Here is a 14052-nt window from a genome sequence, read left to right as displayed (position 1 = left end):
GCTTCATTAGGATTGTCTGCAAGTGTCTTACACTATTGTATGTTCTCTTGAAGGGCCATTGTTAAAGGATAGTGGGCCAGCTGGATATTTGGTCTGGAGAGTCAGCAGTCTGCTTTCATTTTATCCCCTAAACATAGACAGTAATCTTCATATGTGCCATGTGCTGTTCATTTGTCCTTCCTGCTGGAGAAGTTATTAACATTTTCAGTTCACTTTCTAAATTGAAAGCACACCCAAATTGTGGACATGATAGAAGACATTTTAAATACTTTATATATGAGGAATTCTTGAAATAAATATTGCTCTGGCACCATTTTGATTTTTTAAATGCAGGAACAATAGACTCTGTAAGAGAATGTTTTAATCTGTAACAGCCCCTTAAACACAAACTTAATATGCTCAAGTTATCAACATAATGTTATTGTTACGTTTGCAGTTTTCTTTAAAATTCCAGTATGTAATCTATTATGGATACAGCAAACCTCAACACATTGAGCTTAATTGATTTCAGCTAGAGAGAGCTAAGAATAAAGTGGAATAATTGCAATGTAAACATGATAAATTTTGCCATCTCTCGTTCACTATTTCTTTTGTAAAGGTTTTCTAGTGGGTGATTTGGTAGTTGACCAGCATCTCTATGCAGAGCCTCCTGATGTAAGGCTATCTTTTTTCATATTGATGTCCTTAGCCAGAGACTAAGCAAGTGAATCCCCCAAATTTGTCTCTCAGAGCGCTATGACCAAACTCCAAACACTGGAGTAGCTGCCAATATACAAAGCTTCCCAGGGGGCAATGTTTTTGCTCAGGATTGTTATGCTATTTAAAATATGCATATTAAAGTTGCTACAGAATGCAGCAGAGATGGGAATTCTCTCAGAATTCTGACTTTTTGATGGGTCATGGTGGGAGTGTCCCAGGTTTTGCAGTTTAGAGCTCATTTAGGAAGTGAACATCTCTTGCTGCTCGAGCCTAAGAGGTCTCATGGAGCTTCACTCTTTGTGATTAGTCTTAAGGACTTCAGAGCTCCCTTCCATATGTTCACGAAAGAAGATCACTTGGATTTTCATATGAATGTACTCCCAGAAGTTAAGAGAACGTTCTTCTGTGTAGTTCGAGAACTTGGTTCTGTATGTATTGAAAAATTAGATTTCCGACACTAAAAGACTGCCTTAAAAGCAGCAAAGTTGCCATGGAATAAGGCCATCAACCTCCTCCTCCAGCAGGAATAGTAGACCCCAGGCCACAGTTTGATCCTAATGCAAACTCAGTTAAAGAAACAGGTCTCCATATTTCTAAAAGTTATGTCCCTGAACTGTTTTTAGCCCCTTGGAACTCTTCTGTATGTAATCAGGGAGGATAAAAATAATTTAAAAAAAAAATTGGATTTTTTTAAAAGTGGATTTTTTATTTAAATTAGATTTTTAAATTTAAATTGGATTTTTTTAAAAAATGCTTTTTTGAAGGAAAAATCTATTTAAGATATATTAATATTCCAAAGCTTATTCTTCATGAAATAAATTAGTTTTAAATTATGTATATTCATGCAATGTTTAAATTTTTTGGTAAATTCACAATGTTATTGGACATTTTTTATTGGACATTTTTTCTATCTAGGAGATATTATCCCAGCTGCTTGGTTTTTCAGGTCTCAGAACTGTGAATTTATGTCTGCAGAGATAACATGCCTCTTCTTCACAGCAAAAAAATGTTATAAAATAAACATACAGAGTTGAAAAAAAGTCCTTAATCCCATGGTTCTCTACAAATCTATGTACAAAGAATCAACCTCATCTCTTAAGTGCTAAATTTCAAGAAGTTAAATTAATATAAGATTGTTTAGGGTGGAATAGGTCTGGATAGGGTTGCCAATCCCCAGGTGGGGGCAGGGGATCCCCCAGTTTGGAGGCCCTTCCCCACTTCAGGGTCATCAGAAAGCGGGGGTGGGGGGAGGGAAATGTCTGCTGGGCACTTCATTGTTCCTATGGAGACCAATTCTTATAAGTTATAATGGAAAATTGATCTGTGGGTATCTGAGGCTCTGGGGGGAACTGCTTGTTGAGGTAGAGGCACCATATTTGCAGCATAGCATCTGGTGCCTCTCCTCAAAACACCCTCCAATTTTCAAAAGGATTGGACCAGAGGGTCCAATTCTATGAGCCCACAAAGAAGGTGCCCCTATCCTTCATTATTTTTAATGGAAGGAAGGCATTTAAAAGGTGTGCAGTCCCTTCAAATGTGATGGCCAAAACTCCCTTTGGAGTTCAATTATGCTTGTCACAACCTTGCTTCTGGTTCCACCCCAAATGTCTCCCAGCTTCACCCCCACCAGATATTTCTTGAATTAGACTTGACAACCCTCGGTCTGAACAAGATGTTAAAAAGTTAACTGTGAGGAGGGAGATTGCAGGCAGTACAAATGAAAGTGAAACTTCTTGAGCAGAATGTTACAGAAATCTTGACAGTTTTGTGAGTGTATCCTCATGGATGTTTAAGCAAATACAAGAATATTTATTTATTTATTTTATTTTGTTCCACTTATATCCTGCCCTCCCCGCCGAGGCGGGCTCAGGGCAGCTCACAGACATGCGCATGCATGAATAAACATAATAGTATAACATTAAAACCATAAAACACAGAATAAAATAAACATAAATACATAAAAATTTTGGTGCTATGATCTTAACCATTTCCAAATTTGTAATTCTCTGTACAACAGATCTTAGTTGTCCTCTCTGCAGCTGCTGTACAGCAGATTGTTGTTGTTGGTCCATATGTTGCATTAAGCTGTAGTGGCCAGCAACCTAGTTCACAAATGCCTGGTGGAAGAGTGCCGTCTTACAGGCCCTGTGGAACTGTATGAGCCCTGACCTCTTCTGGCAACTCATTCCACCAGTGTGGGGCCACTACAGAGAAGGCTGTGGCTCTAGTTGTCATGAGCCTGGCCTCCTTAGGGCTGGGGATTATAAGTAGTTTTTGCAAACCAGACCGAAGTGCTCTCCGGGGAACATGTGGGAAAAGGCAGTCCCTCAGGTATGCAGACCCCTGGCCATATAGGGCCTTAAAGGTGAGAACCAACACCTTGAAATGGACCTGGTATGCTATAGGCAACCAGTGCTATATAATGCTTTAGCTAAATTTTAAAAAGATGGTTATTGTTTATTTTTCATCTTCCAATCAAGAACAGCAGAAAAGTTGTGCAAATATGAATTATTAATCTATTAAACTGGAGAAAGTTCACCGTGCAATGATTCCATAATTACCTATTTCTGGTGGTAAATAATGAAGCATCAGTTTTTTGATATAACTAAAACTAACCTGAAAAGCTGTTATATTAAAATGAAACCTTCATCTGGATTGTAAATATAATGGCCAGCAATAATGAACGATGTAGAAGAAAATGAAGATATTGGATTTATATCCCGCCCTCCACTCCGAAGAGTCTCAGAGCGGCTCACAATCTCCTTTACCTTCCTCCCCCACAACAGACACCCTGTGAGGTGGGTGGGGCTGGAGAGGGCTCTCACAGCAGCTGCCCTTTCAAGGACAACCTGTGCCAGAGCTATCGCTGACCCAAGGCCATTCCAGCAGGTGCAAGTGGAGGAGTGGGGAATCAAACCCGGTTCTCCCAGATAAGAGTCCGCACACTTAACCACTTCACCAAACTGGCTCTCTCACAGAAAACTATGATTTTAAATCAAGTCTTTAAATCAATTTGATTTAAATCAAATTAACCCTGGTGTTAATATAGGGTTGCCAAGTCCCCACCTTTCCATAGTATGGTACCTATTGTACCATAGAGTTTTCCCTCCCAAATGACTAGAACGTCCTGGAAAACCATTGAGTTTTCCCAGAAATGCCTAGAGCGGCCCCATGTAGGGGGTGTACAGCGATGTAGGGGGAGGTTCCCCCCTCCAGCCCAATGTGGACCGGCAGGTTGGGAACCTCCCAGGCAGGGGATTCCCTGCCTGGACTGGGGGCTTGGCAGCCCTATGTTAATAATTTCTCATTGAAAGACCAGTTCTGTGAATTCTACATAAGAAACAAAGCCTGGATGCCTGTCTTCTCTTTAAGTGTACAAGAGACCAGGCTCATGAGGAGCCAAAAGACCACACTACTTAAGCAAAATTATGACAGAGATTTCTCTTCCTGTAGTTTGATTCTCTGTCAGTTTTCCTCCACTGAGACTGAGCTAGATGGATATTTTTTTAAAAAAATTACTAGGACACCTTTTTCTTGTTAGACAGTGACACCATTCTGTCTGTAATGAGTCCTTTTCCTCAAGGATATATATAAGCAGCTTTGCTTTCTGCTGGTGAAGAAGATAGACTTTAAACATTGCTATTATTCTTTTGGGGGAAAGGAGTAGAAAAAAGATTGCAGGAAAACATTGTGAAATGTACTAGGTGGCTTCTCTCTGGGATTCTTTTTGATACATCCACTGGTTGTGAGTGGGCTGCTGTGGCCTAGCACAGGAGCAATTGTTTTGCATTGTGTCATGAATCAAATGGACTCTGATCCTTAAGAATTCATGAAAGAAAACTGTGTTAATGGATATGGGAGCTTCTGCATCAGCCAAAGAGTCTGGTGAGTTTGGTAGTTACTTCAGCACAGGGTTCATGGAGGGGAAAAGCCATATTTCAGACTGCTGTTAATAATACACAAAATGTCTCACAAATTTTAAGAAGCAGTGCAAGTTTGCTTCCATGCTCAATTCAAAGTGCTTGTTGTGACCCAGTGCCTTAAAAGACTACCTGCTTCCATGGATCAGCCTTCCATCTAAGGTCAGCTTTTGAGGCCCTGCTCCACACTCCTTCACTTTCTGATGGGAGGTCACAGCCTTCTCTGTTGTGCTTTGATTGAGGAATGCCCTCCAGACAGCCATTAATGAATTCAGTTTGCAGCACTGGGTTAAAACTTAGCTTTTTTTTTTTTTTTGTAAAGAACAGGTATTTGGTTGATTTATTGACATTATTACATTGTACATGTCTTTCTACTGATATACTGGTTCTTTATATATATATATATATATATATATATATATATATATATATATATATATATATATATATATATATAAATTGTATTTATTGTAAGCCTCAGGAGCCAAGTATGCTATAGAAATATTGACAGTTATAGAAATATTTTCTGCATTATATTAACACCAACAACCCTAAACACAGGATTTGAGATATTTATGTATTTATTTTATGATTTATATCCCGCCCTTCCCAACAAGTGGCTTAGGGCGGCTCACAACATAAAAATTTGACATAAATAGAATTTAAGCAGAAAAACAGTTAAAATAATTAATACATTTAAAATTTTAAGACATTTAAAACATTTAAAACATTAGATACTAGCTGGTGTGCAGAACAGAAGTCTTAAGCTGTTAAGACTGACTGTGTTTTTCTCTACATGTTAACATCATACTGATATGGAGATTGATTTTATAATCCAGATACTGTGTAGCATCTATGGAATGGTCCAGCAGATTTCCTTGCATTTCAGTTATGCTTTGGAACAGAAATCTATTCCACCTTTCTCTTTTTTCCTATAACTAAAGAAGTTAAATCCAGAAATGGTAAAGCGGGCACTAGCAAAGCTACTAGATGATAAAAGATATTGTATTCTGTTTCCTCCATCCTGCAGCAACAAAAAATGTGCAGACCAAATGTGGAGGAAATTGTTAAGACTTGATAGAGACTTTGAGGAAGGAGGAGTGGCTGGCAGTTTCCTGTAGGATAGCAATATAATATTCCTGGAAGGAGCAGTTGTTAGCTGTGAGCACCTTTTGACTGGAATATGCTTGCTGCTAAAGTAATGTATCATCAGTTACAGTAGCTCCCTTTTTAAAACTAGTTTTAAATGGAATTGAAATTTTGACCCTGTCAACTGTACGTAGTGGTCGTTCAGGGATATCCATTCCTCTTGTTGACCTGCATTTCCAGGTTGTATGCAAGAATGTGACCAACAATATAACTTTTTTTGCCATAGTCAGTAGTTCAACAATATCTACAATGAACTAAAGTTTCCTGATTTGAAACCAACTGCAGTTTGTCATTGTGTTAGACACTGTGTTAAAATTGGTTCTTTTATCAAACTGTAGTTTTCTTCTTGCCTTCAAACCTGGATTCTAAACTACTGTTTAATGTTGTTTTATAGTCCTGGTTTACAGGCAAGTAATGCAAGTGAAAGTTTTTAAAGTACCTCAGATGTTCCAACATGTTGCTTTTTATTGCAAACTAGAAGTCTTTGGTATACAAGTTGCACGTGAAAGGAAGAGAGTGAGAGTTCAAGGTCTTCTGTGCCTGTTTCTTGGAAAAAATGTTTGCTCCTCTCAGTATTGCCATTGATAGGTAGCTGAACTTGTAACATATTGACCTTTAATCTGTGCATATCTGTTTTCAGTCAGCTGTTGGTCATGAATATCAATCTAAGCTTTCTAAGCACTGTTCCCAAGTGGACTCGGTTAAAGGCTTTGGTGGGAAGTTTGGTGTGCAAGTCGATAGGGTTGACCAGGTAAGTACCTCTTACACTTCTAGAATTGCCATTAGTAGCTGACTTTGACTTTTAAAATAAGTGTGGTAACGGATTATTCTGCAGCTATGTGTAGGCTTGCCAATCCCCAGGTCCCTGTGGGGGTTCTTCCCAGGCTCCTTCCTGCCCCCAGTCAGCTGGCCAGCAGGGGGAAGCCCCGCCTCCCACAACCACCATGTGACTTTCCACCTCCGGAGGCTTCAGTCTCCAATTGAAAGGCTTCCTCTTGGGATGGTGTGTCTGTGTTACTTTGAAGAAGTTGGCAGCAACTTGTGAGTAGAGACGCCAATCCCTCGCTTCAGAGTCGCCAGAAACAGTTGTGGGGGGGAAGGGAAATGTCTGCTGGGCACTTCATTATTCCCTATGTGGAGATCGATTCTTCTCATAGGGTATAATGGGGAATTCATCTGGAGGTATCGGGAGCTCTGAGAGGGCTGGGTTTTTTTGAGGTAGAGGTACCAAATTTTCAGTATAGCATCTAGTGCCTCTCCCCAAAATACCCCCAAGTTTCAAAGCAGTTGGACCAGGGGGTCCAATTCTATGAGCCCCCAAAAAGGTGCCCCTATCCTTCATTATTTCCTATGGAAGGAAGACATTTAAAAAGGTGTGCTGTCCCTGTGAATGTGATGGCCAGAACTCCCTTGGGGTTCAATTATGCTTGTCACACCCTTGCTCCTGGCTCCGCCCCCAATGTCTCCTGGCTCCACCTCCAAAGTCCTCAAATATTTCTTGAATTGGACTTGGCAACCCTAGCTATGTGTAAATATTTTTCCTACTGTCTTCTTCTTTTTAAATTATTCTTGAAAATAAAGAGGCTTTGGGCGGGGTGTGTTTGTGTGTCACAAATTGTATGTACTGATTCAGGAATACACTGATCTATTGTAGATGTCTAGAATGAACAATTGTTTGAAATTTGGAATTGTTTTGGATAGCTCTTGTGCAATTTTTTTTTAAAAACTGAGCCGCAGTGTTAATCCTAGATACTCAAACATCTCTGAAACTTAAGAATAATTTGTGTGGGAAATATTTTGTGCTAAATCATTGACTAAAATTTGTAATGCACAACATACACATATATGGTTTGTGTTTTTATTTTGTTAGCTGCCTCAGGCAGGTGCTTGGAGAGGTGGCATAAACATTTTCTTGATATCTTGATTATAATGGAGTAATGATGCATTATAATAAAGGTGACTAATAAACATTGTAAAGCCAGTCATGATTATTTTTTGTTTTAAAATGTCCTTCCACTCTTATTTTTTTCTCCCTCTATTTTTTTCCCTGCAGTCTGCTGTAGGGTTTGAATACCAGGGGAAAACTGAGAAACATGCTTCTCAGAAAGGTAAAACATTTTGAGGAATGTATGTGGAAATGTTTTTGCACAGCATGTGATTACAGGAGTGTGTTTCAGCTTTGTTTTAACATGAAGCCTTATGGAATATTCTGTCAGTGTTGATTAGCAGCTGTTGTGGATGGAATTGTTTACCTCCATGATAACTGAAGCTAAGCCTTCCCCCACCTCTTGAGATGGCAGATAATACTGTTGAATTTCTTGTTCAAAAGATGCTACCGAATTTTGCTGTTCGGGACTTAGGTATCAATTCTCCTCTAGTCTAGCTCACTGCCCGCTAGAAGGTTGTTACATTCTATGCACATACTTCTCAATTCCCACCTGTTACCTACATGGTAGAGTACTTTCAAGTCTCCTATAGCAAAAGTGTATTGTTTCCATCAACAACTAGCTATTCTGTGGGAGAGAAGCAAGGTAATTTCCATTACTTTTATCTATTTGTATTTTCTTACCTTGAGTTTTTGTTTTGAAAAAGCAGAATATAGGGGTGAATTCACACATGGTGTTATAAAGGATGTTTTTTTTTCTATTTTGGTGTTTGGAGGCAGGAGAACAGGTTTTATTGGATGAGTCAAAATTCAGCAAGGCCATTCTTGGATTTAAAGTTGCACTGCAACAATGTAATAATAACATTGTTTTCATTTATTATTTTCAAAATAACAGTTTTAGCAATGGTGAACTTGGGATAAACAGTCACCTTTTTAGAAGTCAGAATTCTTTGATATGGATCATTAATGTGTGTGTGTAAAGTGCTGTCAAGTCACAGCTGACTTACGGCAACCCCCATAAAGTTTTGGGGGCAAGAAATGTTCAGAGGTGATTTGTCATTGCCTGCCTCTGCATAGTGACCCTTGACTTCTTGGTGCTTTCCCATGCAAATATAGACTGATATTGCTAAGTTTCCAAGATATGGTGAAGTCAGACTAGCTTGGGCTGTCCTGGCATTAGTACATAGGCCAGTATAACTTCTTGTAATAGCAGCCTCTTGTTATCACCAGTAAGCTAGTTAGAGATAAGTATTTCTGGGGAATAAAGACATGTGTCCTGCAAGGGGAGAAGGACAGGGCTTCCCTAACTGCTAAACAGCACCCCTAAACATTTACTGCCCGGTAATCAGAATTTGCAAAATTGTTAGCACTGGTTATACTATGCAGTAAGGCCACACAGATCACTGCCTCAATCTACCTGTGACAAATACTTTAAAATAGAGTTGAAAGATATCATGATCCAAGGAGACAGACTGTAAAGTAATTTGGTACTGTTAGCTTTAGGTCAAACACTAGAGAGCTCAAGCAAATTCAAGGTCTTTTGTAGGCCCAGCAGGGCTTTGGCTGTATCACAGACTGCATTTTAAAGTCCTATGCCTTTAAAAAGTGGCTTGCTGTATGGCGCGGAGGTATGCTAAGTCCAGAGCCATGCTGCATTTACAGAATCGATTATGTGGGTGAACTTATCCTTGACATCAAGTGAAGATAACATCAATTTATTCCCTTAATTGAGGCAGGGAGAGTAATGGGGTCAGGAGGAGCCAAGGAGATTGTTAGGGCTTTTCCCTACATAACTCAGGGCTCCAGCTGACATTTTTAAAGCATCACGTGAACATCTCCATAGGGAAAAATTACATGAAGATTCAGTGTGTCCACAAGTAAGTTTCAACAGAAAGTGATCATGTTCAGCAATACATCCAGGAAATGTGATCCCCAAATTATGTTTCCACATGGAAACTTGTATAACAGATGTTTTAAAGCCATCTTTTAAATCCAATCACATACATCATAAATGGCCTAAGAGAGGATAGTTTGGTGTGTGCTTGTGCTGTCAGAAACTGAGGGACACAGTCCAGAAACTCTGAGCTTTGTTCATCACTGACTTATTAAAAGGAAAACAAGTCACTGCTTATTTTATCCTGCAAGAATGTTCCTGTAGCTGTATTCTCACAGTGCCGAATATTTACCCTTTATAATTTGATTACTTTTTTGTACATAATGTACACTCAGTATTGCTAAATAAATTAATAAATTAATGTTTCCTCCTCTTTCAGTTACTGCTTGCATTACATTATGTGTTCAGGACTTTGAGTGTGAAACCATAGTGTGGTGATGTGTATCTGTTCTTGACTTGACTCATGAGTTAGATGTTGTCAGACAAAGAGTTACCGGTTTTCTTCCTGTTTAATAGGGCTTTTAGGGGAAGAGTAGAGCATTTGCTTGGTATTCAGAATGTCTTAGGTTCAACCTTGCCATCTCAGGTTAAAAGAATCATGTGGCAGGTGGTATGAAGACCTGGGGAGTTGCAGCTTCCATGGACCATTGGACCAATGGTTTGATTCAGTATAATGCAGCTTCATGTGTTTAGTTGTTCTGCTGTGCTACAGCAATTTTTTATAAAATTTTTATCTTGCTTTGATTTCTGTTCTTAGACTACGCAAGTGGATTTGGTGGCAAATATGGCGTACAGGCTGACAGAGTAGACAAGAGTGCAGTGGGATTTGATTACCAAGGGAAAACTGAGAAGCATGAATCACAGAAAGGTTGGTTGCATCACATTGTTTTTTCCTTTTGATTTGGTACACTGATAATTTAGCACATTCTTAAAATATCCCTTTCTTCTTAGAAATTCATTTTTGTGTTAATCCATCAATTAATTTGTCTTTCTCATCTTTAAAAAGTGTGTCTTATGCTTTAGCTAATTATAGAGAACTTCCAATCTGAATTTTGCTATTACAAGTATATTAGAGAGACCTATCAATTAGATCTTGTAAGAAAATATGAATACTATTGTGGGATCCAAAGAAGCCATGATTGGAGTTCTGGTCACAGAACAGATCTTTCCTGTGACAGTCCCCTTTATCCACCTCTCATACTGTTGGGTGTCTGAAGAGCCTTAGATATGGTTTAGTGGAGAAACCGGAAGGGGAAAGAGGAACTGATGGAAATGGCTCCCCTCCACTTGCAAGAATGGAAGTACCTTTACATTGAAAGAAGTGTTGGGGGGGGGGGTAGATACAACTCACAGAAATCTGACTTCTGGTTGCAACACTGTAGGAATGAAGATTCTCGACACGTGTTCAGGAGAGAATGCGTCTGCCTTGCTTCTGTGAGCAAGGGTTTATTTATCTCTGCATCAGTTGCGCCGAAAATAAGAATAGCTTACAGCATCGAACAGACAAAAGCCCTAACAGGAAGTCATATGTCCATGAAGTCATGTCTTCAAAGCCCCCAAGATTTGACACAGCCAGCAATTTATCAAGAATACATGTGTCAGGAAAAGGAAGCAAGAATACGAGTATAAGATGCCCTTTTAGCCTTTCAGACACAACGTGGGCTGCTTAGGCTGATCAAATGCGTGATCCTCCCATATTTCTGTCTTCAGGCTTTGTGGGGTCTGGGGGCTCAAATGTGTGAGCCCCACACAACACCATGCAAAAGAATTGAAAAAGACTGTTTTTATTAGATTAGTAATATACAGTGGGGATGAGAATGAACTTTGTCACAAAAATCACCCAGATTGTGGTTCATGAGCCCTGAGGGCTGTGTGATCACACCTGCAGTGAACCTCCCATGATCCTCCATGGTTTTTATGGAGATTTGTGTGGATTGTGTTGGCAATTTGTGTGGCAGACACACTTGCACCAATCAATCATGAAAACACCCTGACCTGGATAGCCCAGACTCCTTGTCCATTGAATAGTATTGCAGCTGCATAACAATCCCTGGATGAGCTCCACCACCTATTTTTCTATAATATGACCGTTGATAATGTGGGGTTTTTTTTGCATCCTAGATGAGGACTGTCACCTAATTTAAAGCTTCCTTCCTTCCTTCCTTCCTTCCTTCCTTCCTTCCTTCCTTCCTTCCTTCCTTCCTTCCTTCCTTCCTTCCTTCCTTCCTTCCTTCCTTCCTTCCTTCCTTCCTTCCTTCCTTCCTTCCTTTCTTTCTTTCTCTCTCTCTCTCTCTCTCTCTCTCCCCCCCTCCCCCTCCCTCCCTCCCTCTCTTGCCACTCTCAAACATCTGACATTTATTCTTATGTTAAGCAAGTTTGGCCACCCCTGCTTTATAGTCATTAGTAGACCATGTTAAAAGGCTAGGAGTCATGGTTAGCTTTGTGATGCTGAATATCTGAAAGACATCAGTCTCTGTGTGCATCAGTGTGCTTCTAAGATCAAAATTGGTTAGTGTTGCCTTCCCTGAGAGTGGCAGAGCTGGCAACCAGATGCTCATGAACATTTTGTGTACTGGCTCCACTTCTGTGGAATAAGGTCTCTGTGGAGCTAATAAGCATCACATTGCTATTGGTCTTCAGAAGGACAAAATTGTTTTGTTTCTGTGGACATTTTAAATGAAGGGGGGTTTTGTGTGTTTTGACACCTGACAGGTTTTGGGTAAGATGTCTTTAGAAATATGTTACTTAGGAAGAAAGGTAGGATATAAATGTTTGAAAATACAAATAGAAAGTACCCTGTAGTACATAGAATATTCTCACCTGAATATGAGGCACCTTTTTCAAGAAATGGGGCACATGTGACCCATACCAATATGAGAACTAATGTTCAGTGCAGTTTTAGAGCACCTTCTTCCTATAGAATATGTATGCATGCTTACCTTTAAATAGGATGCATATCTGTTGAAGGTTATTTCTACTTGCAGTTGCAATCAGGGTAGGTAAAGCGTCACAAAATGGTTGATGCTCCCTCTTCCACACTTACTTTCCAGTGCATGCCAGATCCTGTGAATTCTGTTCTGTGTTAGTCACTATGTGCTAACTATTCATCTTCAACATGAAATGTAAGCATATTCTCATATGTGGCATATGGTAAATTTTAAAATAACTTTCCCAGTCCTCACCAGCCATAGAGTTGGCAGGGACCTCCAAGGTCATCTAGTCCAATTCCCTGCACAATGCAGGAAATTCGCAAATATCTCCCCCTAAATTGAGAGGATCTGCATTGCTGTCAGATGGCCATCCAGCTTCTGTTTAAAAACCTCCGAGGAAGGAGAGCCCACCACCTCCCGAGGAAGCCTGTTCCACTGAGGAACTGCTCTGTCAGGAAGTTCTTCCTAATGTTGACCCAGAAACTCTTTTGATTTAATTTCAACCCATTTGTTCTGGTCCTATCTTCTGGGGCCACAGAAAACATTTCTGCACCATCCTCTTTATGGCATCCCTTCAAGTCCTTGAAGATTGTGATCATATCACCTCTCAGCCGCCTCCTCTCCAGACTAAACATGTCCAGTTCCTTCAACCTTTCTTCATAGGAAGGTCTCCAGACCCCTCACCATCTTTGTCACCCTCCTCTGGACCCATTCCAGCTTGTCTATATCCTTCTTAAAATGTGGTGTCCAAAACTGAACACAATACTCCAAGTGAGGACTTACCAGAGCAGAGTAAAGCGATACCATCACTTCACATGATCTGGACACTATACTTCTGTTAATACAAAACAGGAGTCAAGTTTCACCTTTAAGACCAACCAAGTTTTATTCAGAACGAAAGCTTACGTTCTGAATAAAACTTGGTTGGTCTTAAAGGTGAAACTTGACTCCTGCTTTGTTCAACTGCTTCAGAACACGGCTGCCCACTTGGTACTGTTAATACAGCCCAATATTGCATTTGTCTATTTAGCCACTGGTGCCTGGAGGCTGCAGTGGGGTCCATGGGCAGTGGGAAGGGTGCTCCAACTTTTGAGAGGGGGCCCCCAAGATTTCAACTGCCTAGGGGCGTCCACAGGGTTTAATCCGGCCCTGACTCTTGGCCACAGCTGCCACCTCTTTATCTAGCAGTAGGCTTGGATCCAAGAGCTTTTGGACTTTAATGGTAAGAACCAGCTCACTGAATGTTGCTCAGAAATTAATTTGAAATTAGAGATGTTATTTCAGCATTTGTGAGAAGTCTTTTCAATATCCTACCCATTTTGCAACAAATGAACTTCTTGAACAGTCTTCAGAGGCAGTCCCACTTTGAGTCTGCAGTTATCTAATCTGTATATAACCAAAGCATAGATAATCATGACTGGATCTTTTTCAGTAAGAGGAGCAGCTGCAAATGATTACAAGTTGGTTACTGAGCCTGCGGGGAGACCTGAGCCTTCATCTGTGGACAGAAATGCACAAGAATGCACACTCACACTCCTCTACTTCAAGAAGTCTGCAGCTCCTTTTGGAACAGAC

General features: G+C 40.1%; 1 protein-coding gene across 2 annotated transcripts in view; it reads left to right on the top strand.

Annotated features, from left to right (window-relative positions):
- Positions 1-14052, top strand: part of CTTN (cortactin) — a 45265-nt gene that overhangs the window by 9409 nt on the left and 21804 nt on the right. For both annotated transcript variants that reach the window (XM_060261064.1, XM_060261063.1), the window contains exons 5-7: positions 6409-6519; positions 7822-7876; positions 10305-10415. In XM_060261064.1, the coding sequence (XP_060117047.1) occupies positions 6409-6519; positions 7822-7876; positions 10305-10415 (277 nt within the window). The remainder of the gene's footprint in view (positions 1-6408; positions 6520-7821; positions 7877-10304; positions 10416-14052) is intronic.

This window comes from Heteronotia binoei, chromosome 21 (genome assembly GCF_032191835.1).
Source record: "Heteronotia binoei isolate CCM8104 ecotype False Entrance Well chromosome 21, APGP_CSIRO_Hbin_v1, whole genome shotgun sequence".
NCBI classification, from domain to species: Eukaryota; Metazoa; Chordata; class Lepidosauria; order Squamata; family Gekkonidae; genus Heteronotia; species Heteronotia binoei.
The sequence above is the reverse complement of the archived record's forward strand: the minus strand, read 5'-3'. Positions and strand labels throughout refer to the sequence as shown.